Source organism: Canis aureus, chromosome 12 (assembly GCF_053574225.1).
Source record: "Canis aureus isolate CA01 chromosome 12, VMU_Caureus_v.1.0, whole genome shotgun sequence".
Lineage (NCBI taxonomy): Eukaryota > Metazoa > Chordata > Mammalia > Carnivora > Canidae > Canis > Canis aureus.
Genome location: NC_135622.1, coordinates 15,694,975 through 15,711,057, shown reverse-complemented (window position 1 = coordinate 15,711,057; position 16,083 = coordinate 15,694,975). Strand labels below are relative to the sequence as shown.

At 47.3% G+C, this 16,083-nt stretch overlaps 1 protein-coding gene across 4 annotated transcripts in view; it reads right to left on the bottom strand.

Moving 5' to 3' along the window:
• TET3 (tet methylcytosine dioxygenase 3) overlaps positions 1-16,083 on the bottom strand; it is a 106,736-nt gene that overhangs the window by 44,310 nt on the left and 46,343 nt on the right. For all 4 annotated transcript variants that reach the window (XM_077842932.1, XM_077842934.1, XM_077842935.1 and 1 more), the window contains exon 3: positions 6,153-8,292. In XM_077842932.1, the coding sequence (XP_077699058.1) occupies positions 6,153-8,292 (2,140 nt within the window). The remainder of the gene's footprint in view (positions 1-6,152; positions 8,293-16,083) is intronic.

Below are 16,083 nucleotides of genomic sequence, written 5' to 3'. Positions count from 1 at the left end.
GTGTGTTCCTACTCTTCGGAGGTAAAGTGACAGAGCAAGGGAACAGCTCAACTCTCCCTGAAGAAAAATCTATTTTATGTCTTGCTTTGAGCAGCTGGAGTAGACAAAAGTGATTTTCCCTCCCTAAAAGACAGAAGCTCTGGGGCAGAGCTCAGGAGAGAAAAATCCGATTTTTGAGAAAATGCTGGTTATGTAGCTCTAAGTGCTTTTCTTCACCCTATGCACTTAATTTTATGCTCATTAAGATGGAAAAATATGCTCTGTTCTACTTCTGCACTAGGCTAAAGAGAGAATGAAATGTATCCTTTCTGCTATCAGCAAGAGATACTAAACACAAGAAACTACTCATGACTGCCTAACAGCAAGAAGGATCCTTAATTTCTAAGTGAACCTCATATCTTCCTCCCACCCCTCTCTACAGAGACTGAAGCACCCACACTTTCCCAGTGGTAAATATGATGGCCAGGGATAGACATGGGAGCATGGGAGCACAAGCCGAGGCTCTTCTCCTCTCTATGACATTGATACAGACGACTGATAACTGGTATAATTAATGCATAGGTGTCAAGATCACACAAAGGTTTTATGTACCAGTCTTCTTTTTCCAAACAATCCTAGAGAAATACCTGTTTCCTTGTGTCGTTTCAGGGGACTTCAAGCTAAACAGCTTAAGCTTATATAATAATTAGACTCTATTTCCATGACAGCCAATAACTAACTGCTCGCTCCTTGCCTCCCGGCAGTCATAAATCCACACAGTGGGTAGGAAGATGGTTGGGCCCTACCCTAGATTATGTTTGCAAGATGAGGTTTTTTGTTTTTTTTTTTTTTTCTAACTAAAATCATGGGTGAGCTGCCTGTGAGTCAGTAGGCAGTGCACCAGGCCTCCAGGTAGTAGAGACACAAATGCCTTTATTACACAGATATACTCACTGATGACAAAGATTAAAGGGAAGGAGATCATGCCTAAACTCATCTGATGTCTTTGTAGAGTTTAAATATGGAGGCAGAATAAGGTTGCCCAGTTAACCAAAAAATATGAAGAGCATTTACCCAAGTGCTCGGTACCAGTTTCCACGTTTTAGGAATACAACATTCAGTCCCTGTTTCCTTAGGAACCTGGGATTTAATCGATGAAACTAATGTACATATAACAAATCTTGGAAGACAAAGAATAATCCAGCATTAAATTGTGACCCTTCTTCAGACCCAGGCTCTCAGCCCTCCCAACCTCTCCAATGGTTCTTTAACCTTCCCCCCACCTCAATTTCTTTCCACATCTCTTTCATATCTCCTTCACAGTCTCCTGTTTGAGCTAGTATCCTCACTTCTTGGGCCTCTTCTTGACCTACACATTCAGCCTGATGGAACGCTCACAGCTGAAATGTCAACTACCATCAGTTTGCTCTAGGACCTCCAACTTGCAGGGCCCACCTGGATGCACACCTCCAGGCCCCACAGATATCTCAATGTCCAAACTTGCTTCCTTCCCAGGATTCTGAATCTAGGTGAATGGCACCACTGTCCACCCTGTCACCCAGTCTGGAATCTCAAGAGTCACCTGGGACTGCTTCTTCTTCCTTACTCCTACAGCCAGCAGTTAGCTCTTTTTCCTAACCTTTCTCTTATCCATCCACTCCTCTCCTCCTTCCCACTCAATGTCATTCCCTGAGTTCAGGAACCCATTATTTCTTGCCTGAACCACGCCTGAGCTTGCAAACTGGTTTCTCTGCCTTCAGTATCGTCTCCATTTCCCCTGAAGCTCCTCTGTCTGGCCACTCCCAATCTTTTATCCAGTGTACCAGTCACACCAGAACTACTTGCATTTCCCCAGGTTTTCTCAACTCTACATCTTCATGTGGTTTTTCATGTATTTTTCACCCCCGTAATCTTCATGTTCCTTTGCCTGGAACACTCTACCTTTTTCCTATTAATCCATTAAACTTCTCACATCAAATATTACCTCCTCCAGGAGCTTCTTTCTGATACCTTTCTGATCTGACCCAGAGTCAGATCTCCCCACCTTTATGCAGGATCCAAATATTCCATTGTCTAAAAAAAAAATATTTCAAACACATGAAGTTCCTCTTCATCTCAAACTAAATGAGAGGCAGGGGTGGGGGGAGGGGATACCTCCTCATAGAAACTACAGGAAGTAGACTTTCTATTATTGTAAACAGAGGTAAGTCTCTCTGTCTCCCATTCAGAACTGTGGTCTGGACTGAAGTTACCCAATAGACACTACTACTAGCCACATTTGTTGGACAGCACCCCTCGCTCACCCAGACTTTCTGAGACCTATATATACCATTCTGCCTTTTGGAGAAAAGCACTTCCTTTCACATCTTCTGAGTTTATTTCTTTGAAGTTTCAAAGGGTGCCTTTAATTCTAGTATTTCAAGATTTGGAGAATAAGTCCATATGAATGCCACCCATACCTTCAGAAACTCACAGTCTTTATACAAGGAAAAACCGTGCTCTTGGCATATGGGATTTTGATTACCCGGTGAAGCCCATATTGGTCAAAAGTGCCGATTTGGCAAAAAATCATCACATTAAATACTGTTTCTTTTGCTATGCTATAAAACCTTTTTATGCTTTTATAAAGTTGTTTATTATAAGCACATAACGGTGTCTCCAAATTTCACTGTCCTTCTATGGAAAATTCTTCCTTAAACTGACCTGCAATCTGCACCTCTCTACCTACCACTGTTGGAAAGGATGAGTTTCTGGAATACGAGACGGTTCCCATCTGACATTAATCCCAGAGTGAGCAGCCTTTACTCCTAACCCTTGTCCTGAGCCTGAGTTCACAGGGACAAGTTCTGCCATACTGGCTGATGGAAGCAACTGTCCAGAAATGGGATCTCCAACTACCTCTGGAAAACAGGATGGCTTTCCCTAACATGAACCTCAGCACCTCAAGAAGCTGTTTCCAAGTGAATCCCCTCTTCCTTGGCCCTCTTCACTCTTAATACCACTATTTTACTTAGGATTCATTTCTCAACTAAACAATTTCCATCACGGTATTATGGTAGGATGGGTAAGAGTCCAACTGCCTAGTTCAAATCCTACCTCTGCCATATGCTGAATATGGGACCTGGGTATGTGTGACTGAATCTAAGTTTGCTTCCTTCATCATTAAGATGGTACTACTGATAGTACCCCCTCATATAGATGTTATGAGGATTAAATGAGGTGGTAACTGTAGAGTACTTGGCACAGTGCCTGGAACAGAGCAAGTATTTCATCAGTGTTATTATTACTACTCCTACGATTCTTCTTATTCTCAGTAGCTCCCTCACCAGTCTTCTGCCGCAAGGTTACCAGCCTTCAACAAACTGTCTTCCAAGCTATTCCAGGATACACTTTCAAAACATTTCTTGATTATAAAATACATATTTCATTATAGAAAGTTCAGAAAACATATATGAGAAAAGTCACCCACTGTCTGACCACAGAGACAGCCACTATTGACATATTTCCTCCCAGTCCCTTCCTTCCACATAGGTGAGATGATTATTTATGTACTGTTTGTGTCTACTGGTTCCTACTAAGCATAACATTTAACAACACGATGATTATTTATGTACTGTTTGTGTCTACTGGTTCCCATAAGTTAACATTTAACAACACGAGGTAGGTTTGGTTCAAATTCCCTGTTTAGGATTGGATACAGATAAGACACAAACTGGAACAATAAAGGATTGGTGGTAGTGGGTCTTGCCCACTGCCCTGCCCTTCCCCAGCTGAGGGGCAGCAGCTGCCGGCATTGCTATTGCTGGGTGTGTGGGGTGCTGACATTCTTCCATCTGCTCCTCCGCTCGCTGGCTTCAAGCTGAGACTTGCCCTCTCTGGTGGCATGCAGACGCTGAGGGTTCAGACCCAGCCCTGTGCTACTGGCCTTACATCTAGCTGGCTCCTGTTGCCCAGGGGATGGTGCTCATGCATTCTTGGGGCTGCAGCAGTGGGTGCCTTTCTGCCTTTCCCCATCTGTGCTCACTGCAGGCTTCAAAACCCAGCGTGGAACAAGAGTTTCCACAAGAAAACATTACCTTCCATAATGACAACCAAGCCTGGGGGTTCAGAACACTCTTAACCATCCAGCCACATCCATATGACTGTACAGGCAAATGTCTGATGCCTGCTGAAGGGGTGACTGAGTATCTTATGGTTTGGGTTGTCGCTTCAAGCACATCACACAGTTTTTCCAGAGATGAACCATGTTTCCTAATTTTTATCCTTTACAGTTGTAGTACAGAGCTAGTAACAAATGATTGATGAATAAAGTGATAGCCAACACTTCTCTTCCTTTATAATATGTATGTTTTTACTTCTTTCTCTTGCCTTACTGCACTCAATAGGCTTCATGACTCTCTTATAGTGCTTACTAGGTGCCAGACACAGTGCTTTATGCATATGAACTAATTTAATCTTTCACCAGTCCTGGTGAGGGGATACTACTATCATTTTTACTTTATTCACAAGGAAGTGATGGAATTAGAATTCAAATTAAAAAAAAAAAACAAAACTAGTATGATCAAGCACCATATCCAAATAATTGAATTCAATAATTAAAATGTTTAGTAAGGACCAACTATGGTGTAGGCACCACGTAAAGTTCTGTCTTCCACTGCAGGAGGAGAACCACCTAATAATGTATTAAGTACAAGGCAGACGGGCAGATACATACCGATGCAAGGAGAGAAAAGGGCAAAGGGAAGAGCCCAAATCCCATGATCAGAACAAGCTCCTCCAAAATGCTGAGCAAGAGGCCCTCGAAGTCATCTCATTATTAAGATCCAATAATGAATAGAGGCTACAACCCCTGAGTGTTTGGCAGGACCCTGCACCTCTGTTCACCCCCAGATAGAAACACAGGAGCCAACTTTTCCTTGTTCCCCAAGTGATTCCTTGTCTGGAGTACAGGAGTCTGGGGTAGCCAGAGTGGGTAAGACATCCCAGCTCCACCTTACTGACAAGGACACAGCATCCCAACGAATTACCCAATTGACCTGATAGTAATTTATTTTAACAAATAGAGAGTACAGCCTTTTTGTAAGACCTGTTTTGTGTATCATAAAATCTCAAGAATTTCAACATGCTCCTCACTAGCATCAATGTGCTTTTCGAGCAACAACTTAAACACTTTTTTGTGTTCTTTTATGAAACATTCCAGAAATAGCAGAGAGCCACAGCCCTAGAGTCGACGTGGGACTTCCCAAGGCATCAGTAACCTCCCAAGACAGAAGCCCCCAGAAGCAGTCCTTGCAGCCCTGGTCCTGATTTTTTACTAGAAGGCAAGGCTCAGAAACGGACCAATTCGTCAGTCCTCTTACCCATACCACAGCCTCAGCCACCATCTGGATGCTGACTACATCGAAACCCACAACTCAGAGCTCTAGGCTCTCAGCCTGTCCAAACAGAACTCATCACCCCTCCTTCAAATATGTTCTCAGGGACCAGCACCACCGAGGCAGAGACCCGGACTGTCCTCACCCCACATGCCCTCCCTGAGAGGCCCTCTGCCCACCCACTCTGTCAGGCCCTTGTTACTTCTTGTCTGGCTCATGACACCTTTCTTACAGGTTTCCCCACCAGGTTTTCTCCCCATCACAAGCCAGCAAAGTCTTTGAGAAGCACAAGGTGACAGATTACTTGCTTTAAAACCCTCAGAAGTTCACTTATACCTACTTATGAAATCAGGTCAAACTCCTGAACTCAGCTTGTTGGGCTCTGTAAGATCTGGTCCCTGCTTGCCTCTCAGGCCACCTTTTATTCATCCCCACACGTACTCCTCCCTTTTTGCTCCCCCTTAGACCAAGAACAATCCAAATAAGCCCCACTCTCTCAAAGCCACCAAGCTCAGACCTCAACACAATCACCATCTCCCACAGGAAGGGCTCTATGATGCCTTCGCCTCAATCTGTTTGATAAAGCACCTGCGCCCACCTCCAGCAATATGCTACACACCACATAACATCACTATCGGTTTCCTTCAGTGTCTTTTCCCATAGCTTGTGAACTCTTCTCTGTGTCCCCAGGCTCCAGCGGGGTGGTTGGCACATGATAAATGTTTGCCAGACAAGACAATGAGCCTAGAAACCCAAGCCCACCAGGCTTTTCCTAGCCCGACACACAGGTGGACTTACCAACACAATCACAGGTGGGGAACTCGGCCTGGGCTCTCTTTGCAGGTGTATCCAGCAGACTCTTGGTAGGTGTGTCCAGGTACTTAAGAGGTGATTCCAGGAAGCCACTGAGGGTGGGTGTGAGGGGGTTCTCAGCCTTGGTGGGTGTGGCCTCCTGGCCTCCCTCCTCTGAATGGAAGCAGGTGGTTGAGAGCACAGTCACAGCCCCCGAAGACTCAATCTTGATTTGCTTGGGGGAGCGGGTAGAAAAAGGGCTCTCGGGGGCTGGGAGACATGTTGGCTGGTTTTCGGGGTCCTGAATGGGCACAGATGGGGGGCCAGGAAGCCCAAAGCTATCCCCAAATTCAGCTTCAAACTGCCGGATGAGCTCTTCCAGCTTGTCATCGGCAGGGGGAAGAGGGCCGGTGGAGCCCGGCTGCAGGGTCGTCATGGGGCTAGGGGATCTCATTTCCTGAGTAGGGGGCAGCAGGCTGTCCCCAGAGGGACTAGGTGCAAATAGCGCAAGAGAAGGTTCTGGGGGCGGGGGGACAGCAGAGCCCTGGGAAGCAGGAACAGGTGCAGGTGGATGTGCCTGTGCATCCTCAGAGGCTGGGGACCTTAGCCCTTCCAGGACAATTTGCCGCACAGGCAGAAAGAGAGGCTGCGCTTCCCGTGGCCTGGACTTCTTGATCTGAATGGGCTTCCGGACACTGGGCTTGATCCCAGGGGTGGCCTTCTCGGTTCCCGTGGGACCTCCAGCTGGTGCTAGGGGCTTCTTCTTCTTCTCCTTGGGTGGTCTGTCTGGAGGCCGTGGGGCAGGCGAGCTTGGTGGGGCCCACCAGCTTGGAGCAAGAGGCTCCGTGGGAGGAGGGAAGGAGGTCTCGTGGGCCTGGTCCAGGAAGAGACTGCGCTTATGGTGAAGGTGCTGCTGCAGGGCGGTCTGGGCCTTCTGGTGAGTGTCGGGCTCTGTGGATGGTGCAGGAGCCTCCCTCTGGAGCATGGGGGACGGGGATGGCGCTGGGGCTGGGGAGGAAGAGGGCGCCTCCACCTTGACCTTGGGCTTGGTGGGCAGGGCCTCAGGCCGCTTGAATACTGACTGGATGTAATCACTGGCGCTGCCCAACAACTGCTCCAGTTCAGCCATGGGGTCAGGGCTTGGGCGGGGCATGGGCCAAGAGCTCCGGGGAGTTGCTGGTGGGGTGTCGGTGCCCCAGGCTTCAGGAAACTCTGTTCTAGGAGTTGCTGGAGGGAAGGCAGGGCTGTCAGGAGCAAAGGATGCGTGCTCTTCAGTGGGGACCACAGGCCATGAGGGAGCCCGGAGGTAGGCCTGGGGAGATCGGAAAGTGGCAGGAGGGGACAAGGCTTCAGGGAGGGGGCAAGAAGCCTGGGAGGTGGAGTGGGAAGGCTGAGGGAGGGCAGATGAGAGCTGTGTGAGGGCCTCGATGGCGATGGCCGTCTGCAGGCTGATGTTCTTTTCCTTGGCAATGCTCAGGGCACTCTGGGACAGGGGCAGGCCCTCTGGGGGAGGTATCTGGGGGACCTCAGAGCTGAGGAGTGGCCTGGTGCTTGGCACTGGGAGGCCAGCCTCAGCAGAAGGCAGAGTCCCTGGGAGCCTGGGCCGCTCCTCCCCACCGTCCACGACCACAGACTTGATCTTCCCCTCCAGCCACTCGAGGTAGTCAGGGCACTCTGGGCCATCGCAGTTGCAGTTGGGGGGCTTCATGCCATGCCGAGCGAGGGCTAGGGCCGTCTGCAGCGTGTCCAGGTCTTCGCTGCCAGCAGAGCAGCCCTCGGGCCCTGACCGGGCTCCCCTGCTGTTGTTCCCAGCCTCGCGACTCATCTCACGGTTGAAGGTTTCATAGAGCCGGGTGCTAAGGGCCCCGTAAGAGGACACAGCTTCGGCCACAGCCGAAAAGGCCACCAGATCGTGGGCATCTTCTAGGCGAGCAGTGTGAGCCGGGCCCGGGGCAGCGTCCCAGTCGGGCTTCTGGTCTACCCGCCAAGGACCTCCAGCCCCCAGCAGACTGGGTCCAGCGGGTTCTCTAGCACCATTGACCGGCGCCCCTGAGGCGCTTAGCTGCCTTGAGTCCCCATGGTACACTGGCCCTGAGTCCATCTGACCTGGAACAGGTCCATCAACTGGGCTGAGCTCTGAGCCTGTCTGAAGAAAGAGAGAAAAAAAGGAAAAAGATGAACCATAATATTAGAAAAGCATCACCCTGCTTCACACCACTCAGATGCATACCTAAACCCACAAGAAAAAATTGCTTTTCTTGCAAATTGTGTCCCTGACACCGCTTGAACCTGAATTCATCTTAATGTCTCCTTTCCCAGTTAGCTACACCAATAGAAATGTAAGGCAGATCTTAAAGAGGTCCTAATCTAGAATTCTGAAAGCTACTCAGATCCTTTTTGAGCTAAGACTGATCATACTGAAGAGGCTCCCCAGAAACCATGCATTTATTAAGGACTCACCAAAGATCTTTAACTCAAAATAACCAAAGCAACACCAAGACCACGCTGATTTCAGTTTTGGTCAGGAAAAAGCTAACCAAGCACACCAAGAGGCTATATGCTGTAAGTGTGTAGTGTCTGTGCTTACAGGGAGGGGGTGAGCAGCTTTGAGGAAAATGCAACCTGGACAAGAGGTCAGCTAGAGTTTTTCAGTGGAAAGGAACCCACAGGGTTTTTTTTCCTCTGCCTGTTACTCACATAAGCCCTGAGAGCTAGTGACAAGATGACATTCCCACTCCCAGCCCCAGCCAGCCCTGAGAGAAACACTGATGAACAGACACCACGTGCATTTAGCCCCCTGCCGTGCCAGTCATGCCAGTGACAAGAAAGCTGCTAGTTGGACGAAGATCCAGGTCTATTCCCAAGCCTAAGAACCACCACTATACACCTGATGTCCAGCAAAGCACACAGACAGGATGGGGGAGAGCATAAAAAGAAAGGAGCCTGGGGGCCAAGCCCAGCAAGTTAAAAGCTAATACAAAGATGAGAAATTCAATTTTCAGAATTCATCCCTCTAGGAAGGAAAGCTCTTCTTTACAGCAGGATGCCAACAAAAAAATATAAAGGGGACAATAGATTTGGCAAATCATCAGCGGATCCTACAACTAGCAATTAAAAGCTTAATGGGGCATAAGATATATACATGGTCTCAAAACATCTCCTCAAAACTCAATGAGTTACAACATTAAAGAGAAACCTGGCAGATACCACTTCAGCCAAATGATCAGAGTTATCATCGTCACCAATACTGCAACAAACCAAAATCATGAGATTCTTGACATGATATGCTGACAGGGATATAACATCATTCACACAGAACTCCAGCCAGAATGTACAACCTGAATCTAATTATGAGGAAACATCAGATAAACTCAAACTGGAGAGCATTCTAGAAAGTACCTGGATTGTTTTCTTCAAACTTTCAAAGACAAGAAAGACAAACATCTTTTCTTTCTTTTTTTTTTTTTTTAAAGACAAACATCTTTGCAAACATCTTCGGCTTACAGAAGAGACAAGACAGAGAAATGCATGCTCATGAGTTAGATCACAGGCTGGAGAAAACAGCTGGAAGGTACACCACTGGGACATTTGATGCAATTTGAATATGGCTGCGGATAAGATCACACTGTCAATCTCAGTCTTCTCGGCTTGGATCATTTTGCTCTGATTATGTAAAAGAATGTCTTTGTCCTTAAGATGCACACACACACTGAAGTATTCAGGGTAAAGGAACACAGTATCTCTAACAATCTGAGGTGGTTCAGGAAAATATTATATGCACATAAAAAATATACACAGAAAATGATAAAGCAAATTTTTTTTAATTTTTATTTATTTATGATAGTCACACAGAGAGAGAGAGAGAGGCAGAGACACAGGCAGAGGGAGAAGCAGGCCCCATGCACCGGGAGCCCGACGTGGGATTCGATCCCGGGTCTCCAGGATCGTGCCCTGGGCCAAAGGCAGGCGCCAAACCGCTGCGCCACCCAGGGATCCCTGATAAAGCAAATTAAAGCAAGATGCAATTTTTTTTTTTTTTTTTTTGCAAACAATTTTAGTATGTGAGAGTCCCAGGTACTCTTCTTGAAACTTTTCTGTAAGTTGGAACATAAAGTGTATTAAACAGATGGTTAGAATGATACCAGTCCCCAGACTGTGGGAGACCATTATGCATGGGCTCTAAAGCAGTGGTGGGGAAGGTGGGATGTGGGATCAGACCCAGGGGAGAAGAGCAGAGGCCACAGCCTACGGTTCCCACCTCATCCTCACTGCTACCCAATTCTGGCCAAAAAGGACCCTCATGCTTTTCTGAGCTTTGCCCACGCAGTTCTCACTGCCTGGGACGCCTTTCTCAGCTGCTGTGGGACCACTCTGGCTGATCCTTCAAGCGCCAGTTCAATGCCACCTCCTCCCCGACCTGGCTAGCAGACTTACCCATGGCTCCTTTCCCCAGGGCTCTCACACTACCTTAATAGCACTTTTCACACACACCCCTTCTATCATTCAAGCAGCTGCCCCCCCCACCAGATGGTAGAACCTTCAAGACAAGGTCCAAGTCTTAACCACTTCTGTGCTTTCTGCCCACAGCGGCTACAATACTCTCTCAACCCAGTGAGAGGCTTTCCATCCCCCACCAATCACGGACCATGCCGCCTATCCCTGACCATCTCTGTGAACATGGAACTAGGTATGACGTGGTTGATCACCCACTAGTCCCTTCTCAGAAACCTAAATTAACCTGACAGCAAAGGCTATGAAGTCCAAAGTGGCCAAATTTTACATGCTTATGGGTAAAAGACAGAAGGAGCATGCACAACCCAGAAGAAACATGAGAGAGTAGCATGGATTTACAAAAACAGTGTCAGGAAGACTAATGCTGTGGGAGCTGAGGCTTCCCCAAAATGGTCAAGACAACTAAAAGGATTTAAAAAGTTATTTTTGGTTTGTGAATAAGAGCAAGGAAGGGCTAGGCTGGCGCTTATGCCTCTGAATTCCCTGGGAAAGAAAATGCTCCTTAGACAGAAAGGAGAAGAGAGGGAAGAGCGGACACTAAAATGAAGGAAGTGAAGCCAGGATGGGTGGGGGGTACTTTAAGAAATGCTAAATTCCAGTTTCTCAGTCAGGGGATCCCACTGATGCTTTCCTCAACACCTGCCACTGATTTGGGAAGAAACATACCATGAGGAGAGGATGCCATCAGACAAGAAAAAAGCAAGCATCACTCTTGACTCTAGTACACTGAGATCAGTCCCAATAAGATTCCTGTGTGGGTAACTAAGGGAACCACAAGGAGCCAGGTTCAACAAATGCCATCAACATCCAACTAACCTCACTCTTTTGTATCCTATGGTCATTGGACCAAGGAGACAGGGAGATATCCTGCCTGATAGATCACAAATTCAAGGGCTGTAGGCCAAATCAGCCACAGATCTGTTTTGTTTGGCCTGCACAGTGTTAGGTTCTTGTGTGTTTGTCTTGCTAACATTAAAAAATCAAATTTTACATGAAACCCACATTGTCCTGAAGCTCCAACTTCTACCTGGCAGATGAGCAGTGGCTACTGCTCCAGCCTGTCCCCAGCCTCGCCATTCCACGATGCACTCTTGAAACCAAGGCCACTTGACGGGATGAGCACTGGGTGTTATTCTGTATGTTGGCAAATTGAACACCAATAAAAAATAAATTATTTAAAAAAAAAAAAAAAGAAAGAAACCAAGGCCAGGGGTTACAGGTTATTTACTGATTGCCTGGATTAATTATCACTTCATTATTTGTGTTACTTGCCAAGCCCTTGTAGGCATGTGCATTTGTGACTTGGACTACAGATGTTTAAGTTTTCTAGGGCCTACCATGATCCCTTTGAGGGCCAGCTGGAGAGAATTACAGGCCAGACAGGCTGGCTCACCACTGGCAGAATGACCATGCTCAAACCAGTGTAGAAACTCTGGTAGGGGAAGGGAGAGGGGAGGTCTTTAAAGGTCTGCCACTGGCTCTGTCCTCAGAACTGTCCTGTTCAAATATTTATCAATAATGATAGAGAAGGCACACTTATTAAATAGGCAGATGTTGAAAATAAGAGGGATAAAGCCATGTTGAATGACCGGACCAAGTGCCAAAAGGTCACAGACTGGAGAGAAAGAAAATCTAACAGGATAAATAGGGTCTTATACTTAGTCCCCAAACCACCTATGTGCAAATCAAAGATGGCAGTAGTGCACATAAAAATGTCTTAGGGGGGCAGCCTGAGTGGCTCAGCAGTTTGGCACCGCCTTCAGCCCAGGGCAGGATCCTGGAGACCCAGGATTGAGTCCCACATTGGGCTCCCTGCATGGAGCCTGCTTCTCCCTCTGCCTGTGTCTCTGCCTCTCTCTCTCTGTCTCTCGTGAATAAATAAATAAAATCTTTAAAAATAAAATGTCTTAGGGATCAGGAGAGGTGAAAGACTAGCTGATGATCCACACAATAGGATAATCTGGCAGCTTCAGGGGTCCTATAACCCAGGGTTTTTTCCAACTTCTTTACTACAATCCACAGTAAGAAATACAACTTACAACATGATCCATCATATACTTATATATGACAAGTTGGCAAATAGTTGGGAAATACTATTTCCCCTTACTATATACACAAATCCCTCCCTTTCTGCTTTTTATAGGTTGCAACTCTGTGAGTTGATTTCATAGTCCACTAATGGGTTTCAAGCCATAGCTGGACACACACACAGTCATGACCTGACCAGAACAGGACCCATAGTATAGGCAGTGACAGCCCCACTCTGCCCAGACAGTCCTTACCTGAACCTGGGCTTCTTTTGGGGCTACCCTTGAGGGGACACAGAGCAGAGCAAGCAAGATAGTTAAAAACCACAGAGGAACAGGTCCTTTTTGGTTCTGAAGAAGACAAAACTCATGAAAGTCTTTACACACCTGAAGTCTGTCAATTTGGCACAGAATTAGAGTCGTTTTGAGGGACTCTAAGGGATGGAATCAGAAAATGGATAAAGCGCGACGCCTGGGTGGTTCAGTTGGTTAAGCATCTGCCTTTGGCTCATGTCATGATCCCAGGGTTCTGAGATCAAGCCCGCCTGGAGCCCCACATGGAGCCTGGCATGGAGCCCCTGCATGGAGCTCCTGCATGGGCCTCCTTTGCTCAGTGGAGACTGTTTCTTCCTCTCTTTCTGCCATTCCACAACCACCCCTATTTGTGCTCTTTTTCTCTCTGGCAAATATATAAATAAAATTAAAGAAAAACAAAACAAAACAGACAAAGCTTTAGAGAGGTGTACTGTAGGCTCAATTTAGGGAAGACTTAATACTTAGAGATGCTAATACATTGAACTTTGTCTCCCTAACAAGCAGGAGGCAGCATGTTCTTATCAGTGGAGACTTTGAAAAAGGAACAAGGCAGTTATCAGGTTATTACTGGCAGAGAGGCAGGGCAGTGCTAGAGGATTGAGGCTAGTTGAGACCCTTAAAATCTCAGTTCAGAAATGCCCCAGCTCTAAGACCCTCCATGCTGTCTCCCTCAATCCTCACTCCCCTCTGGGCTCCAGAAAATGCCACTCCAAGGATGTTCCCCAATGTCTGCTTTTTGTCTGGACCTCTCAGCTGACTTCCAGTTAGCTCTGAGTCCCGGGATGCGTTACAAGCCCATAGAGAGGCAGCTTGTCTGCAACAGCCACCTTTCCAAGCTCCTATTCTTGATCATGTTCTTACACTTGCCAACATTCCCAACCCCAGCATCACCCGTGTTCTTTCAATGCGCCTGGTCAGCATACCCAAACAGGTGACCCAAACAATTCTAAAGGAGAACATCTCTCTGTCCCATCTCCTCCCTCTCCATTCCTGCCCACCTGATTTGAGCCTTGGTGTGTGTGTGCACATTGTCTAATTGCCAATCTGCCAGTGGCTCCTTTAAAGAACCCTGTGTACCCTCAGTCCCATGCTACCCCACCCACCATTTCTGTTGATGATGCCTCAACTTCCCTCAAGAATCCGAGCACAATTCTGTAACTCCTCTTCCTATTCCACCCTTGCTCAGCTTCCAGAATTAAAGAATGCCATCTGTACACATAAAGTGCTTATTGTGTGCGGCAGATTATATTTTCCAAAATGGCCATTATATCCTTCCATCACACATGTACTTATCCCATGGAGAGGTGGGGTCTATGTTCCCTCCTCTTGAATCTGGCTGGGCTATGACAATGGTGGAAGGGGCTTTCAAAGCTGGACTGCAAAAGGCAATAGAGCTTCTGCCTGGTTCTCTTGGGACACACACTCATGGGGCCCAGCCACCACGTTGTGAGCACACCCAGACCACATACAAAGGCCACATGCAGGTGTCTGAGCTGACATTCCCTGTGGAAGTCTCAGCCAACAGTTGCCATCCATCACCAAATGTATGAATGTAGAAACCCTTCAAGGATTCAAGCCCAGTGGTCAAGTTCCCTCCAGGTTATGAGCCTCCCAAGCTGAGGCCCTAAACATCAAGGACCAGAAACAAGCTTCCCATGCTGTGTCCTTCCTGACTTCTGAATCCAAAGACTCCATGAGCATAATAAAATGATTTATTTATGCCACTAAATTTTGGGGTGGCATAACGACCAGACTCTATTTCAGGAACATCAAGACATTAATAAGTGAAAAGAGATTATAAACAAATGCCCTAAAGTATATCAGTGCTGTGAAAGCAGTCTACACAGGAGCATAGGGTGAGGGTCATTTCTGTCTGGGCAGGTGGACATGTATGTCAAGAAAGATCTCACTTTGGGGTGCTTGGCTGGCTCAGTTGGTAGAGGATGAGACTTTTCATCCCCTGAGTTCGAGTCCCATGTTGGGCACAGAGTTTACTTAAAAAACAACAAACAACCACCTCACTTCAAAGTAACCTTGGAGCTTGAGAGGCTTGAAAGATGGGCAGATATTTGTGAGGGAGGAGGGGAGATGGAATTCCAGATGGAGGGAGGAGTGTATGCAAAAGCACACAATCTTGAGAAGGCCTGTGGGCCCAGGGAAAGATAAGCTGTTGAGCACTGAGTATAAAGTATGGGGAGGGCAGGTGTGTGGCTCATGGCATGAACCAAACAGAGCAGATTTACCTTTTTGGAGGTGCCATCAAGGGTCCCCTGTAGAACTCAGACTGAAGACTACACGGCTGGTGGCCTAAAGACCAGTTAGGAGACTAATATCCAAATCAGTGATAAGGGCCTGAACTAAGGCAACAGCAGAAAAATGAGAATGGGCCATGGTTGTGGAAACAGATGATTACATGTAGGGGCTGAGACAAGAAACAGAATCAACTGCCTCCTGATAAAGTTCTCCTTTCACCAGACCTGCTGACCACAGGGTCTGAGTCAGCTCCTACAGTCAACATACAGTCAACATTCCTTCTGCAGGGGGATCTTTCCCTGTGAGTATGTCCCTGTGAGTATGACCAATGACACTAGGCTCCTCCACTAAAGCTTCCATCACACCTTCAGAACCTAGCAAAGAGCACTTAGCAGGTGTTCAAAAGGATGTGCCGGTTCTTCCTCCCAGGACCTGGCTGGTACCAACCCCTACACCTCTGCATCTTGAGGAGGAGGAGGAGGGCAAGTTCTGGGCAGAGTTGCTGGTTGCTACTCTGCTACGACCCCATCATAAAGCATGCACTGCCAGGTCTGCAAGGCTGCCAGTGCCATCAGGAATACCTTTGCCATAAATGACTCGAAAACCTAACAGCTGACCTTAGAAAAGCCTGTCCCTAATCCGTCCTCCATGCAAAGCCCACCAAAAGTGGGTCCCTTCCTTTCTATAGCCACTTTCCAGGTACCAAACCCCACTCTGGCTTCACTGGGATCCACACACCCAACCATACCCAGTCCATTCCCTGCCTCACAGTGTTACCAGGAAGGCTCTGACCCAACCCAGGCTCAGCCTTGTCCGAGCTGGGGGTACTC